This window comes from Castor canadensis, chromosome 5 (genome assembly GCF_047511655.1).
Source record: "Castor canadensis chromosome 5, mCasCan1.hap1v2, whole genome shotgun sequence".
NCBI lineage: Eukaryota > Metazoa > Chordata > Mammalia > Rodentia > Castoridae > Castor > Castor canadensis.
Window position 1 is genome coordinate 86,334,318 of NC_133390.1, and position 16,991 is coordinate 86,351,308.

General features: G+C 41.1%; 1 protein-coding gene and 1 non-coding gene across 5 annotated transcripts in view; both read left to right on the forward strand.

Annotated features, from left to right (window-relative positions):
- Mcf2l2 (MCF.2 cell line derived transforming sequence-like 2) overlaps positions 1–16,991 on the forward strand; it is a 210,382-nt gene that overhangs the window by 758 nt on the left and 192,633 nt on the right. Inside the window, exon 2 of one of the 4 annotated variants that reach the window (XM_074073654.1) lies at positions 7,877–7,960. The exons of the other annotated variants lie outside the window; for them this stretch is intronic. Within the exon in view, the coding sequence (XP_073929755.1) occupies positions 7,951–7,960 (10 nt within the window). The 5' untranslated portion in view covers positions 7,877–7,950. The remainder of the gene's footprint in view (positions 1–7,876; positions 7,961–16,991) is intronic. 4 annotated transcript variants of the gene reach the window in all.
- Positions 3,308–3,414, forward strand: LOC141423553 (U6 spliceosomal RNA). The gene has a single exon (XR_012448398.1). It is a non-coding gene; the product is annotated as a U6 spliceosomal RNA (small nuclear RNA).

The following is a 16,991-nucleotide window of genomic DNA, read 5'->3' on the forward strand; positions in this document are numbered from 1 at the left end:
ACTAGGAAGGGACTTGCACTCCCGGCATCTGGGCCTAGGGCTTTGGGTACGGCAAGGGGCGGTCAGTGACAGGCAGGCCTGGGGCCCCTGTATCTGGCGCGTGTGCGTGTGCGTGTGCGTGTGTGTGTGTGTGTGTGTGTGTGTGTGTGTAGACCGCGAGGCAGGTGCTTTCACCAGGTGGTTGCCAAGTCTGTTGAGCCCACAACCCAGAGCTGCTGGGCTGATGTTGACCGCTGGGGTTGAGATGGGGGTGGAGAGTTGTTCTGTGGTTTGTGGAATACTGAGAAGGCGGGTAGGGGGTGCACATCGGAAGCAATGCTGGTGCTTTCTAGCAGAAACTACTACCAAACCACTGAAGGCTTATGCACAAGAAAGTGTAGAGGATGGCTGGGTTGTCCTGCTGCTCCCGCCAGTTGCTTATGGCCGAGAGATGTCAAAGAGAGATGTCAAACCCCCTACCCCCACGCCGGTGAGCCCTGATGGGGAACGTCTGCGAACCCAAAGAGACCAAGAAATTCCAACCCTCTTCCTTGACTTAAAAGGGAGAGCAAAACGAGCGTTCCTTGCTCCTGAAGTACGGGTTGTGATGGACAGGCCCTGTGTACCGAAGGATTTTCTTCCTCCACGCCTTCCCTGAGCCCCGTCCACATACAGGCTCAGAACTCTTGGATGTGGGAGCCTGCAATTATCTGGATGATTTCACAGAGGAAATCAGTGAATTAGTTTTTAGTGATAAAGCCAGGAACCATTTGCCTCCATTTTCTATACATTTGTTAAAACCGCCTTTTCTGTTCTTGTGTGTCAAATATTTCTTCAGTTAGTGAACTGACATTGCTCTTTGAGTAATCTAGTCCAAATGTGTTTGGTGAAATAATTGTTTCACATTTCAAACGCTACACTTATGGAGATATACTTGGTAAAAGTTACTTATATTGGAAAGCCTAGTTTTGACAATTCAGTTTTAAATTTTTTTATTAGTGTGTATTAAATGTTTCATTATTCTATTTTTGTAAGTGTGTATAAAGTACTCTTCACTCTCTTTTTGTCCTCCCAGCTCTGACTGGTTCCCACTCCCAAATAGTCCCCATTTTACCCTCCTGTCATTCTTTTCTTTTGAGACAGGGTCTCCATACATAGCCCAGGTTGGCCTTGAACTCAAGACCCTCCTGCCTCAGCCTTCTGAGTGCTAGATCACAAGTGTGTACCACTGAACAAATAAATATGTATAGTTTATGTTAATGCTGAATTTTTATTTGTGGCACTGGGATTTGAACTCAGGGCTTCATGCTTGCTTGGCAAGCGCTCTAGCACTTGAGCCACTCCACCAACCCCTGTCAAGCATTTTTTAAAGGTCTAGATTCCATATGTGAGAAAGAACATGCAATGTATGTCTTTCTCAGTCTGGCTTATTTTACATAATATGATGATCTGTTTCTGGTGGCAAATATAGCCACTGAACTTTTAAGACAAGAGAGCAGGAGAGTCCTGCCAGGGAAGGCTGAATGTGAGATAACACTGAAGGAAGAGTGCCATAATAAGAAAAAAGTAATAAAACAGAATGTGGAGTTTGAAATACATTGAATGCTAAAATGATTGGGCTAAATGTGGTTGGGTGTCACTTACCGATGGAGACACTGAGAAATACAATTTGTGATTTTGTCATTGTGGGAATATTGTGGTGTGTACTTGCACAAACTAAGACAATGTCACTAGGCAATATAACCATATGGCACTACTGTGAGGTTTGCAATCTGTCATTGACCAAAGCCTTTTTTATGGTGCATGGCTATACTAGCATGTGCATGAAATTGTGATGTAGGGAAATAGCAGTGGCCTAGAGTGTGGCCTTCTGGATTTGTACCCTTCCCTGGACAAGTCATAAACCTCAAACTGAAAAGTAGGAAATGTAATGCTTCTTGACTTAGCTGCAAGGCTACTTGAGAAGATAAGAAAGACATGGGCAAAAACGCTGTCTAGACTGTGACTGTACAGATGTTTCAGTTATGGATCATATCGCTGGTCCTTCTACCACAAGGCGAAGACTGCCATCTGTTCAACGTGAAGATGACCTGGATGATTATCAAGTCCCCTTCTCTTTCTCTGGAAGTAGGATATTCTTGAAGATCTGTTATACAGTATTCCTTGGTTAACACCAGGCTGTCTAGGAAGTCTAGGCTGTGGTATTTCCTGGTCTACCTTGTTTGTGGCTTTATTCCGTAGACAACTCTATGCAGGATACACACTTCATGTGCGACAGTTGCTGTTCCCAGAGAATTTCTAAGCACCTTTGGCATTTCTTTGCTCTGTAACATCCTGTCTCTTCATCTGTAATCTCAGAAACCTGTGAAATTGGCAGGATACATATGTCATCCCCATTTCACAAATGAAGGAATTGAGACTCAGAGGGTGGTATGGTTTGAATGTTCCCCCTTCCTCCCAAAAAAGCAGATGGTGGAAATTTAATCCCAAGCAACAGTATTGGGAGGTATGGCCTGATGGGAAGTTTTTAGGTCATGAGAGCTGTACTCTCATGAATAGTTTAATGCCAATTATTAAAGGGCTTGAGGATATGGGTTTGAGCTTTTGCTCTCTCTTGCCTTCTCTTTGCCATTCTGTTATGGGATGATGAAGCAAGAAGGCCCTCACTAGATGTGGTCCGTCAATCTTTTGTCTTTCCAGCCTCAGAAGTATGAGCCAAATAAATTTCTATTGTTCACAAATCCCTCAGTCTGTTGTATTCAGTCATATCAGACACTGACAGAAGAAGAAATAAAAACTCTGAACTATAAGTAAAGATACTGAATTAGTAATAAAAATTTTTCCATAGAAAAAAAATCTCAGAACCATATGGTGTCTCTGATGAATTCTACCAAATATTTCAAGAAGTAATAGCAATTTTCATAAACTTCAGAAAATAGAAGAGTACTTGTGAAAAGCTCATAGCTGACATTGTAGTCATGCCAGCTGGGAATTCAGGTGAAGGGCTGAATGTTTTCCCTTTAAGATCAGAAACAAGACAAGATGTCTACCCTCACCACTCCTATTTAATATTGTACTAGAAGTTCTGGCCAGGGCAATTCAGGAAGAAAATGAAATAAAGGGCACTCACATTTGAAAGGAAGAAGTAAAATATCTGTATTTACAGATGATATGATCTTGTGTATCAAAAAATCCTAAGGATTCCCCTTAAAAAATCTATTAGAACTAATGATGAGTTAGCCAGGTTGCCATATACAAGGTAAATATATAATAGTCAACTGTTTCTAAATACAAATGATAAACAATTAAAATTAAAAAAAAGTAATTTGTGCTTGCTTTGGCAGCACATATACTAAAATTGGAATGATACAGAGAAGATTAGCATGGCCCCTGTGCAAGGATGACATGCAAATTCGTGAAGCGTTCCATATTTTTTCAACAAAATTAGAGATAAGGGTAGAACAGTTTCTGCCTGGAAGTGAGGGGGTGGAGGGGAGAAGGAGGAGGTGGCAGGGAGTAGGGGGGAGAAATGATGCAAACATTGTATGCACATATGATAAACAAAAAAAATTTAATTTACAATAATAACAAAAATAATAAAATAGGAATGAATTTAATAAAAGGACTAAGAAATGTATGCTCTAAGGATCTATGAGCTATAAATCATTGTTGAAAGAAATTAAAGGCCTAATAATTTTGCAAATGTAAAATTAGGGTCCTTTTGGGTTAGTGGTTCTCAATCCCAATAACATGTCAAAATTTTAAAAAGGAATAATCCAAAACTCCTAAGAGAGATTCTCCACCTGGCTTAAGGAGTAACTCGGTGGAGCAGGGGTTAATGTTTTTAAATGCAGTGCAGCTAGGGTGGAAAGTGCTGTTCTAGGCTGGCGGAAAGAAAAGATTTTGGTTTTTCTGTCACTCAGTGCTGGGATTTGGTTTCCTTGGGGTGTAAACTGTAAGTTTATGAAAAGAGTCTTGTCCCACTTGAACTCTGCTAAAAAATGGAAGTAAAAATGCCCTCCTTAGAGTCCAGTGATGACAGATATGGGCAACCCCACTGTACCGGACCATGGGCCTTCTGGGAGAGAGGGCTGTATTGTTAGAATTGCCTAGATGTAAGGAAACAGAAGTAATCGCTGCTGCCTGCCTTGTCTCAAGCTCTGTGCTGGTTTTCATCTGCATGAAATCTCATTTAATATTCACAAGACCTCGTAGATTGAGATTTGTGAGAGGCATGATAATGTTAACAGTGCTCGTGGTCGGACTTCCAAATTCTTTGTGTTCCTCGGGAAAGAGTCCATCGCAGGACACGTGGGTGTAAATGGAGTTTATTAAAAGTTAGGGAAGGGAAATATAAAGGGCGCATGGTGGGTGCAGGTGGAATCTGCAGGCCACATGCTTCTCTTTCTAGGTACTTTTAAAATTTACCCTAATTTACCCTAATCAAGGGGGAGGGCAGAACCAGGTGATTCCCATGCAATAATCAATAAGTGGGGAGGGGCATGGCCGGTCCCAGCCAGGTAGGGGTGGTCCCTGACTCACAGCATGGTTAATCTGAGTTGTAGTATTTTTTCCATGAGTCCTGGAACTGTCCCAAATTTTAGCCTGCCTCCATAATGCCCCTCAGAGACAGCTGTGTTCTGATTCCCTAGAACCTGGGGACCTGTCCCCTTGTATGGCAAAAGGCACTGATGAAGTTAAGGAGCTCTCAAGGGGAGATAATTCTCTCCAGTTTTGAAAGTGGGAAGCCTGCCTCTGCTGGCCAGAGTTGCAGTGTTGTCAATATTGAAGATGGCAGAGGGTACCACTGGCTTGGGACTCAGGCAGCTTCTAGAAGCTGGAAAAGGCAGGGTACAGATTCTTCCCTGGAACTTCCAGAAAGACCTGGCCCTATTGGACTCACATACAGAACTACAGGATAACACATTTGTGTTGTTTCAAGCCACTAAAAATAAATAAATAAATGCCTAAATAAAAGGTATACTCTGTTCACAGATTGGAAGACTTAACATTAAGACACCAATCCACCCCAAATTGTTTAACAGGCTCCAGGGTAAAAAGCATACATTGATTTCTTAAGTATTACTTCTCCTTAGGAAAGTTTATTTAAGCTGAATTTGTTCTGATGATACCATGTGATATGCTGTGAGATTTTTGTTGTTGTTACAGTGTTTCAGTGATCTATGGTTGGGTAATAAACTACCCTAAAATTTAGGGGATTAAAATAGTAATCATTCAATTCCATTTTATGATTCCCTCAAGTGGTTGTAGTCCGATGTCACCTGGGACTGTAGCTAGGGTTGTATGACTGCCACCTGGGTGTTCCATCTTGTGATCCTTTTTCGTATAGTGGTTGAGTGCAGTCCACCTTTCAGGATCTCTCCAAATGGCCCTTCTCCAGTGGCACTATCTGGACGTCTTACCTAGAATCCTAGGTTCCCAACAGGGATGAAGCCAATGCTGCAAGGACATGTTGATGCTTGGGCTCAAAGTCCCGTAAGTCACTGCTTCCAGGCTCTGTTGGTCAGGGTAATGAGAGGCTTAGCCCAGATTCAGGGGTAGGGCATAAGCTCCATTTCTTGATGTGAGGATTATCATGGGCGCTCAGGGAAGGGTTGGAATGGTTGGTTGCTTTACTCATTTCCTATTATTGCTATAACAAATTATCACAGATGTACTGATTTAAAACAACCTAAATTCATTTTCTTACTGTTCTGTAGCTCATACACAGGACTCACTTGACCAAAATCAAAGTATCAGAAAGGCTGCATTCCTTCTGGATTGGGTATTATATGGGAAAATCCTTTTCTAGCTTGTGTTTGCTTCCTGCCTTCCTTTGTTTGTGGCCCCTTTCTTCCATCTCCAGAGTCAGCAATGTCAGGCCCATATTTCCTGAGTTGCTGTCTGTCTGACTCTCTGTTGTTTTAAGGACTCTTGCAGTGGCGCTCTCCTGTATAACTCAGTACAATCTTTTTTTAAGTTCAGATGATTATCCACCTTAATTCCATCTGCAACCTTAGTTCCTAGGCCATGTAACCTAACCTATTCCTAGTCTCAAGGGATTAAGATGTAGAACTCTTAAAGGATGAGTGAAGATGGTTTTCCTTCCACAAATGCTATCTAGGAGATGGGCTATAGTTTGGAAATGTCCTCCAAAGTAATATGTGTTAAAGGCTTGGTCACCAGCCTGTGATGCTACAGGGAAGTGGTAAAACCTTTAGGAGGTGGAGCCTAATGCAAGGGAATTAGGTCATTAGGGGCCATGCCCTTGAGGGGGATATTGGGACTCTGGCCTTTCTTCTCTCTTAGCTTCCGAGCTACCTGGCTTTCCTGTCACGATGTACTGTGCTATCACAAGCCCAAAGAAACAGAGTCAAGTGACCATGAACTGAAATTTTTGAAATTGTGAGCCAAAAGAAGCCTTTTCACTTATTAAGTTGATTTGCCTCAGGCATTTGTCACAGCATTAAAGATCTGACTAACACAACTAGGCATCTCAATTAGGAATGCATTCATTGCTCCTTTGAGGTTGATAATGTAAACCATCGCTTGTGCCTTTGAACTGTCCATATTCGGATGGTGAAAGTGAATAATGGTCAGTTTGCTGGTAACCTGAGCCAGGCTTTGGATTTACTCTTTTATAATGTGGTTTTCCAAAGACTGATAGAATTAAACTCACTATATTTGTGATGTGAAATAGCAGGTTTTTGTGGAAGGGTACCATGCAAATAATTGTCATTCTGAGTGGTATAGAGAATAGTCACTCATTAAATCAGAATTCCCTACAATCATTGTGTGAATACACTGACTCTGGAGGTGATTCTTGTCTGCAACGTGGAGAGACTAGTGACAATTCCTGTCTTTCCGGACATGAAGCAGTAAAGTGAGGATGGCAACCTCGGTCCACAGGGTTGAAGATGAGTGTCTACACAATGCCTGGGAGGGCTCAGTACTTGCTAGAGGGATGGGCTTGAGAAGCTGGGAAAGGGAGATGTCTTCAGATGCAAGGAAAGCATCATCTCGAGCTTTGTACTTCCCCTTGAACTTCCCAGATGTCTGTGCTGCCTCCCTTACTCTCCCTCCTGGAGCTCACCCTCCTCCCAGCTTCTACCTGGGAAGTCCATTAGGCAGTTGTGTCACAAAGCCAATGGCTCCTTTGAGAAGAGTTTGAATTCTTATCTCTGAGACCTCACCCCTGCTTCCCCCTTTGCAATGCCGACGACAACTCAGAAGCAGCCTGAGTGTGGCTGACTCCAGGAACTTGTGGTCTGCCCTCAAGGTTATCCCATTGGTAGTGACAGGTAGAGGACCTGTCACTTTCTTCTACATGTCCTCAGCCCTTGGAAAAGCCTCTGGGGTTAACACCCTGTCTACAGGTACAGATTCTAAGCAAGAAACTAAAAGCACCCAATAGGAACTTGTGCTTACAGTTTAACCATTAAAAGATACCAGTGGAGAGAAGGTCCCTGGTCATTTTCTCCTTTGCTGTTAGATTAGATGTTCTTTTTCTTTTTTAGGATGGCAGCTACATGTATGAACTGATGTACTGGTTCTGTGGCCATCCATCTAGAATGTGCCCAGTCATATCTGGGCTGATATATTGGCACATGTACTGAAGTAAAATGAAATTAAACTTCAGACTGAAGATGGGAAGGGGAGGATGGGGGAAAATGCAATGAGACCAGCTTCTCTGTTCTGTGTTGGGGTTTTGTTATGGTGAGAATATGAAATATCCCATAGACTCGTGTGTTGAACACTTGGCCCCCAGCTGGTGGTGCTATTTTGGAAGGCTCTTGAAACTTCAGGAGGTGGGGAAGCTGGAGGAAACAGGTCACTGGGGGCCTGCCTTTGAGGGTTATGCCTGGTCTTCAGTTGCTTTCTCATCCTCTGCTTCCAGTCTGCCATGAGGTGAAGAGTCTCCCACTGCCATGATGTTCTGCTTCGGAGCCATGGACCGAACCCTCTGAAATCATGAGCCAAAGTAAATTCTTCCTCTTTAAGTTGTTCTGTCAAATATTTTGGTCACAGTGACAAGAAAAGCTTTCTATTAAAAAAGAAAACTAACATTTCTTGAGTGTCAGACCCTTCCGCATGTGCCTTTTTCTCTTTATGACTCTGGAAAGTAGATATTATTACTCCTGTTTTGATAGAAGACAAAACTAAGCATGAAAAAAAAAAAAGCAAGTTAAGGAACGTGCTTACAAAGTGCAGCACTTCTAAGAGGAGAAGTCAGGATTTGAACCGAGCTCTCATTTCAAAGCCACTCTTCCTCCATTACTTCAGAGGACAGTTTGGCCTCTCCCTGTAACTAGTCAGTTTTCACGGGTATTTGTGTTAATTTGTCACTGAGGAAAGATTTCTGCCTTCCAACCCTGCTATCCCCTCGCTTAGGTCAGGGATACTCAGATTCATTTTTATCCCCCTAGGTATAGCTCAGGACCTGGTGTTATTCATGAAAAAGCTCTTTCTTTTCCTATTTGTTCTACTTCAGTGGGTCAGAGAGGACCTGGCTCAAGTCTGCTCTGCCTGCTGGCCTCTCTGGGCATCCATTTCTTCTAGCTTAGTCCCATTTGTGGCTCTTCTCAGCCCTGTCTGAACCCTCCAGTGGTACCCAGAAACCCTTAGTAGAATAGCCCTTCACCAGGCCAGGCTAGACCCAGTCTCCCTTTTTTTCTGAGCACTTGTAATATTAAGTATTTATCACATAATGTATTTTTCATCATTTGGTTACAGTCTGGCTTCAAATTTACTCTCTTTTTTCCAAATATTGATTTTTTAAATTATTATTTATATGTGCATACAAGGCTTGGTTCATTGCTCCCCTCTGCCCCCACCCCCTACCTTACCACCCACTCCGCCCCCTCCCTCTCCCCCCTACCCCCTCAATACCCAGCAGAAACTATTTTGCCCTTATTTCTAATTTTGTGGTAGAAAGAGTATAAGCAATAATAGGAAGGAACAAGGGTTTTTGCTGGTTGAGATAAGGATAGCTATACAGGGCATTGACTCACATTGATTTCCTGTGCGTGGGTGTTACCTTCTAGGTTAATTCTTTTTGATCTAACCTTTTCTCTAGTACCTGTTCCCCTTTTCCTCTTGGCCTCAGTTGCTTTAAGGTATCTGCTTTAGTTTCTCTGCGTTAAGGGCAAGAAATGCTAGCTAATTTTTAGGTGTCTTACCTATCCTCACCCCTCCCTTGTGTGCTCTTGCTTTTACCATGTGCTCAAAGTCCAATCCCATTGTTGTGTTTGCCCTTGATCTAATGTCCACATATGAGGGAGAACATACGATTTTTGGTCTTTTGGGCCAGGCTAACCTCACTCAGAATGATGTTCTCCAATTCCATCCATTTACCATCGAATGATAACATTTCATTCTTCTTCATGGCTGCATAAAAATCCATTGTGTATAGATACCACATTTTCTTAATCCATTCGTCAGTGCTGGGGCATCTTGGCTGTTTCCATAACTTGGCTATTGTGAATAGTGCCTCAATAAACATGGGTGTGCAGGTGACTCTGGAGTAACCTGTGTCACAGTCTTTTGGGTATATCCCCAAGAGTGGTATTGCTGGATCAAATGGTAGATCAATGTTTAGCTTTTTAAGTAGCCTCCAAATTTTTTTCCAGAGTGGTTGTACTAGTTTACATTCCCACCAACAGTGTAAGAGGGTTCCTTTTTCCCCGCATTCTCGCCAACCCCTGTTGTTGGTGGTGTTGCCAATGATGGCTATACTAACAGGGGTGAGGTGGAATCTTAGTGTGGTTTTAATTTGCATTTCCTTTATTGCTAGAGATGGTGAGCATTTTTTCATGTGTTTTTTTGGCCATTTGAATTTCTTCTTTTGAGAAAGTTCTGTTTAGTTCACTTGCCCATTTCTTTATTGGTTCATTAGTTTTGGGAGAATTTAGTTTTTTAGGTTCCCTGTATATTCTGGTTATCAGTCCTTTGTCTGATGTGTAGCTGGCAAATATTTTCTCCCACTCTGTGGGTGTTCTCTTCAGTTTAGAGACCATTTCTTTTGATGAACAGAAGCTTTTTAGTTTTATGAGGTCCTGTTTATCTATGCTATCTTAGTTGCCGTGCTGCTGGGGTTTTGTTGAGAAAGTTCTTACCTATACCTACTAACTCCAGAGTATTTCCTACTCTTTCTTGTATCAACTTTAGAGTTTGGGGTCTGATATTAAGATCCTTGATCCATTTTGAGTTAATATTGGTATAGGGTGATATACATGGATCTAGTTTCAGTTTTTTGCAGACTGCTAACCAGTTTTCCCAGCAGTTTTTGTTGAAGAGGCTGCTATTTTTCCATCGTATATTTTTAGCTCCTTTGTCAAAGACAAGTTGGTTATAGTTGTGTGGCTTCATATGTGGGTCCTCTGTTCTGTTCCACTGGTCTTCATGTCGTTTTTGTGCCAGTACCATGCTGTTTTTATTGTTATTGCTTTGTAATATAGTTTGAAGTCAGGTATCGTGATACTTCCAGCATTGTTCTTTTGACTGAGTATTGCCTTGGCTATTCGTGGCCTCTTGTGTTTCCATATAAATTTCACGATAGATTTTTCGATCTCTTTAATGAATGTCATTGGAATTTTGATGGGAATTGCATTAAACATGTAGATTACTTTTGGGAGTATAGACATTTTTACTATGTTGATTCTACCGGTCCATGAGCATGGGAGATCTCTCCACTTTCTATAGTCTTCCTCAATCTCTTTCTTCAGAAGTGTATAGTTTTCCTTGTAGAGGTCATTCACATCTTTTGTTAGGTTTACACCTAGGTATTTGATTCTTTTTGAGGCTATTGTAAATGGAATTTTTTTCATACATTCTTTTTCAGTTTGCTCTATGTTAGTATATAGAAATGCTAATGATTTTTCTATGTTGATTTTATATCCTGCTACCTTGCTGTAGCTATTGATGATGTCTAGAAGCTTCTGAGTTGAGTTTTTTGGGTCTTTGAGGTAAAGAATCATGTTGTCTGCAAATGTGGATATTTTGACTGTTTCTTTACCTATTTGTATTCCCTTTATTCCTTCTTCTTGCCTAATTGCTCTGGCTAAGAATTTCAGTATGATGTTGAATAGGAGTGGAGATAGTGGGCATCTTTGTCTGGTTCCTGCTTGTAGAGGGAATGGTTTCAGTTTTTCTCCGTTAAGTATAATGCTGGCTGTAGGTTTGTCATATATAGCTTTTATAATGTTGAAGTACTTTCCTTCTATTCCTAGTTTTCTTAGAGCTTTTATCATGAAATGGTGTTGGATCTTATCAAAGGCTTTTTCTGCATCTATTGAGATGATCGAGTGGTTTTTGTCTTTCCTTCTGTTAATGTAGTTTATTATGTTTATTGATTTTCGTATGTTGAACCACCCCTGCATTCCTGGGATGAAGCCTACTTGGTTGTGGTGAATAATCTTTTTGATGTGTTGCTGAATTCGGTTTGCCATTATTTTGTTGAGGATTTTTGCATCAATGTTTATTAAGGAGATTGGCCTATAGTTCTCCTTTTTAGAGGTGTCTTTGCTTGGTTTTGGGATAAGTGTAATACTGGTGTCATAAAATTTGTTAGGCAGTTTTCTTCCCTTTCTATTTCATGGAACAGTTTAAGGAGGGTTGGTATCAGTTCTTCTTTAAAAGTCTGATAGAATTCAGCAGAGAATCCATCAGGTCCTGGACTTTTCATTTTGGGGAGACTCTTGATTGCTGCTTCAATTTCATTTTGTGTTATAGTCTATTCAGGTGATTAATTTCATCTTGGTTCAGTTTTGGATGCTCATATGTATGTAGAAATCTGTCCATTTTTTAAAGATTTTCAAATGTATTTGAATATAGTTTCTCAAAGTAGTCTCTGATGATTTCCTGGACTTCCATGGTGTTTGTTGTTATGTCCCCTTTTGCATTTTTGATTCTACTAATTTGAGTTTTTTCTCTCCTCATTTTAGTCAGGTTTGCCAGGGGTCTATCGATCTTGTTTATTTTTTCAAAGAACCAACTTTTTGTTTCATTAATTCTTTGTATGGTTTTTTTGGTTTCTATTTCGTTGATTTCAGCTCTTATTTTTATTATTTCTCTCCTTCTGTTTGTTTTGGGATTTGCTTGTTCTTGTTTTTCTTGGAGTTTGAGATGTATCATTAGGTCATTGATTTGGGATCTTTCAGTCTTTTTAATATATGCACTCATGGCTATAAACTTTCCTCTCAGGACTGCCTTTGCTGTGTCCCATAGGTTCCTGTAGGTTGTGTTTTCATTTTCATTGACTTCCAGGAACTTTTTAATTTCCTCTTTTATTTCATCAATGATCCATTCTTCATTAAGTAATGAGTTATTTAGTTTCCAGCTGTTTGCATGCTTTTTGTCTTTACTTTTGTTGTTGAGTTCTACTTTTACTGCATTGTGATCAGATAGTATGCATGGTATAATTTCTATTTTCTTATACTTGCTGAGGCTTGCTTTGTGCCCTAAGATATGATCTATTTTGGAGAAGGTTCCATGGGCTGCTGAGAAGAATGTATATTGTGTAGAAGTTGGATGAAATGTTCTGTAGACATCAAGTAGGTCCATTTGATCTATTGCATATTTTAGATCTTGGATTTCTTTATTGATTTTTTTGTTTGGATGACCTATCTATTGATGATAATGGGGTGTCAAAGTTTCCCACAACCACTGTGTTGGCGTTAATATATGCTTTTAGGTCTTTCATGGTATGTTTGATGAAATTGGGTGCTTTGACATTGGGTGCATACAGGTTAATGATTATTATTTCCTTTTGTTCTATTTCCCCTTTTATTAGTATGGAACGTCCTTCTTTATCTCATTTGATCAATGTAGGTTTGAAGTCTACTTTGTCAGAGATAAGTATTGCTACTCCTGCTTGTTTTCGGGGGCCATTGCTTGGTAAATTTTCTTCCAGCCTTTCATCCTAAGCCTATGCTTATTTCTGTCAGTGAGATGGGTCTCCTGTAAGCAACAAATTGTTGGATCTTCCTTTTTAATCCATTTCGTCAAGCGGTGCCTTTTGATAGGTGAATTAAGTCCGTTAACATTAAGCGTTAGTACTGATAGGTATGTGGTGATTCCTGCCATTTAGTTGTCTTAGTTGTTTCAAGGTTTGATTGCGTGTACCTAAGTTGAGGTTACTCTCTACTGTCTTTTTTTTTCTTTTCCTGTGGTTTGGTGGTACCTGTCATTTCATGGTTAAGTTAGGTTTCACTTTCTTTGTGTAGAATCCCTTGAAGACTCTTTTGTAGTGGTGGCTTTGTGGTCACATATTGTTTTAGTTTCTGCTTATCATGGAAGACTTATTGCTCCATCTATTTTGAATGATAGTTTTGCTGGGTAGAGTATCCTGGGGTTGAAGTTATTTTCATTCAGTGCCCGGAAGATCTCACCCCATGCTCTTCTTGCTTTTAATGTTTCTGTTGAGACGTCTGCTGTGATTTTGATGGGTTTACCTTTGTATGTTACTTGTTTTTTCTCTCTTACAGCCTTCAATATTCTTTCCCTAGTTTTTGAACTTGTTTTAATGATGATATGTTGTGGGGTATTTCTATTTTGATCTGGTCTGTTTGGTGTCCTGGAGGCCTCTTGCATCTGTATGGGAATATCTTTCTCTAGATTTGGGAAATTTTCTGTAATTATTTTGTTGAATATATTACGCATTCCCTTTGCTTGAACCTCTCCTCCTTCTTCGATGCCCATGATTCTCAAGTTTGGTCTTTTGATGGAGTCGGTGAGCTCTTGCATTTTCTTTTCACAGGTCTTGAATTGTTTAATTAATAGTTCTTCAGTTTTTCCTTTAATTACCATTTTATGTTCAAGTTCTGAGATTCTGTCTTCTGTTTGTTCTATTCTGCTGGATTGGCCTTCTGTTTTGTTTTGCAGTTCTGTTTCGTTCTTTTTTCTGAGGTTTTCCATATCCTGGGTGGTTTCCTCTTTAATGTTGTCTATTTTTGTCCTGAGTTCGTTTATCTGTTTATTAATCGTGTTCTCTGTTTCACTTCAGTGTTTATATAGTGCTTCGATGGTTTCCTTTATTTCTTCTTTTGCTTTTTCAAATTCTCTATTTTTGTTGTCTTGGAATTTCTTGAGTGTCTCCTGTACATTTTGGTTGACCCTATCCAGTATCATCTCTATAAAATTCTCATTGAGTACCTGTAGTATGTCTTCTTTTAAATTATTCTTGTGGGCTTCATTGGGTCCTTTGGCATAGTTTATCTTCATTTTGTTGGAGTCTGGATCTGAGTATCTGTTTTCTTCATTCCCCTCTGTTTCCTGTACTAATTTTTTGCTGTGGGGAAACTGGTTTCCCTGTTTTTTCTGTCTTCCCGTCATTGTCTTTGGTGTTGTTACTGTCCCTGTACTGTGTGCAATTAAGTATTTTCTAACTTGTAATAATAACAATGGTAATAATTAGAATGGAAGGGTGAGAGGAGATGGAAAGCAAGAAGTTAAAGAAAAGTGAAAAACAAATAAACAGACAAGTAGGAAAAAACAAAACAAGGAATCAGATAAAAAAGTTTCAAAGGTATAATCAGGGAGCATTAGTGTACTAATCGACAGTAAGCTGAACAGGCATTAGAGAGACAGAGAGGATTGAAAATAAAAAAGAAAAAAATAAAATAAGAATAAAAATAACAATAAGTAAGTGAAAGAAATATATATATATATAAATAAAATAAAACAAAATGAAAAATATAAAATAAAAAATAAAAATAAATACATAAATAAATAAATAAAACCCTCCAAGTTCAAATGCAATGAAGTTTCAGTCTTAATAATTTGGGTGTCCGTCTCAGTCTCCAATCCTGGAGATGGTGCCTCAGATGTTGTTCTGTAGTTGTCTCATCAAAGGGGATGCATACAGTAGAACAAAACTGCATAAAAAAACCCTACAAAGTGTCCCAAGTTCAAATGCAATACAGTTTCAGTAAGTTTTTCAACATGCAGGTGTAGTTCTCATTAAAGATAGGGAGAGAGGAAAAAAAAAGTGTCTGGAGACAGTTCTGAGAATGGTATCTCCGGCTGTGGCTTGCCTGCCAGCTGCTGTCAGCCTGCTGTTGTTGGAGGCTTTATTTATGCAGATCTCTGGGGTGAGCTTAACAGTCACCTGGCCCTGCAGGCTTTGTTTACTCAGAGTTTTCCTGCGTGCAAGCCTCTGCTACAAGCTTTCCGCTTTCCAAGCACACTGTGAAAGGTGACACTGCACTCACTTTCTCAGGCCTGCGTGTTTGTTTACAGTTCATGTGGGACGTGGGTCTCCCCCCTCTCCTGTGGAGTTTTCCTCCTACCACCACTTTTACAAGTTTTTCCACTCCTGATTACTGGGCGGTGCTGCTGCTCCTGCAAGCCACTGTGTTTGTTTACAGCTCATGTTGAGGTGGGTCTTCCCTCCTCTCCTGTGGAGTTTTCCTCCCTCTGCCACTCTCACAAGCTTTCTGGCTCCTGGTTGCTGGGTGCGCACCCCCATTCCCGCTGGCCTGGTTTGTTTATTTACAGTTCTGGGAAGGATTCCCTTCCCCCAATCTTTGACGCTCAGTGCGCCCCACCCTCTTTCCCTTGTGTCTTTATTGTTCTTATTGTTTATTACTCAGTTTCTGTTTTTTCCCCGGGTGGAGGTCGGTCTGTCCAGGGGGCTATGCTGCTCTGGCCCAGGGTTGTCTGTGGGAGTACCGCAGTACCGCTAAGCTCACCTTGTCTGCATCTTCCCAAGCCGTCTGGGCGCGGGCGACTGGCGGCCCAGGGGCCCTCCTGGTTTCTCCATTTAACCCGTGAAGTGGAGATTCTCTGCGCCGGCTGGAGGTGTGGAGGGGTCAAAGTTTTGCCTCTTCTCGGTGGTTTTGCCTGCAAGGTGTGTCTCCAGCGTCTCTCCAAGATTTCACTATAGGAGGCTCGCTTTCTGCTTCCTCCCTCTAGCTGCCATCTTGGAATCTCCTTGATACATGTTTTGATGGTTTGTTGAAGTGTACTAAAGTCTTTTCTGATAACATGAGCATGTCTTATTTAAGGGTAGAAATCACAACCGATACTGCTTTGTGGCCTTGCAGGTTCAGTGAGACACATAGTAGAATATGAAGAATATGTTTAATGGGATGCAATGGAAGTCTCTGTTCCCTGAATTTTGTCATTTAAAGTAGGGTGAGCCATGCACAGTGGCTCATGCCTGTAATCCCATGTATTCTGGAGGTGGAGATTGGGAGGATTGCAGTTCACGATCAGCAAGGGTAAAAAGTTAGCAAGACCTCATCTCAACAAGCAAGCTGGGTATGGTGGCATACATTTTTAGTCCAAGCTATGTGAGAGGCATAGGTAAGAAGATTATAGTCTAAGGCCTTCCTGGGGGAAAAAAGCATGAGACTCTATCTGAAAAATAACCTAAAGCATAAAGGGCTAGAGGTATGGCTTAAGTGGTAGCACACTCATCTAGCAACTGTAAGACCCCGATTTCAAATCTCAGTACTGCCAAAAGTAAATAAGTAAAGTAGGCTGATAATTATGGTAGTCCCTCTCCTTACTTCACAAGTTGAAATGAGACTGTGCAGTTGTACGTGCTTTGAAATAAATCCTTTGAGGACTGTAACAAATGGAACTCTAAATGTGAAATGAACATGAGTTGCTGCTTTGTGGACGAGCAGGAGAAGCATGAACAGGAGTGTGTTTTGGCTCCTCTGATTTGGTTCGGAGGCCAGCATTCCCTGGTCCTCACTAGAGACTGCTATGTGAGCAGCGTAGGCTTGTCCTCATGGAGGCTGAGGCTGGCAACAGGATGGCTTAACGGCCTGCAGGAGGAATGAGTGGGGTGGACATGGGCGGAGTAAATGAGGCAAGGGTGGTAGAGTATATGAAGAGACCCCTGGGCCCAGTCTTAACCCTGACCAGTGGTCCTAGTGAGAGGCTGCCTTGAGTGAATGCAGAGTAACCTGTCCTCCTGCTAACACTCATGAGCTCTGTCTGCTTCTTTCTTTGGGAGTAGCTGGGATGTCAGGGGTGACAAAGAGAGGGTCATTCAAGGCCCC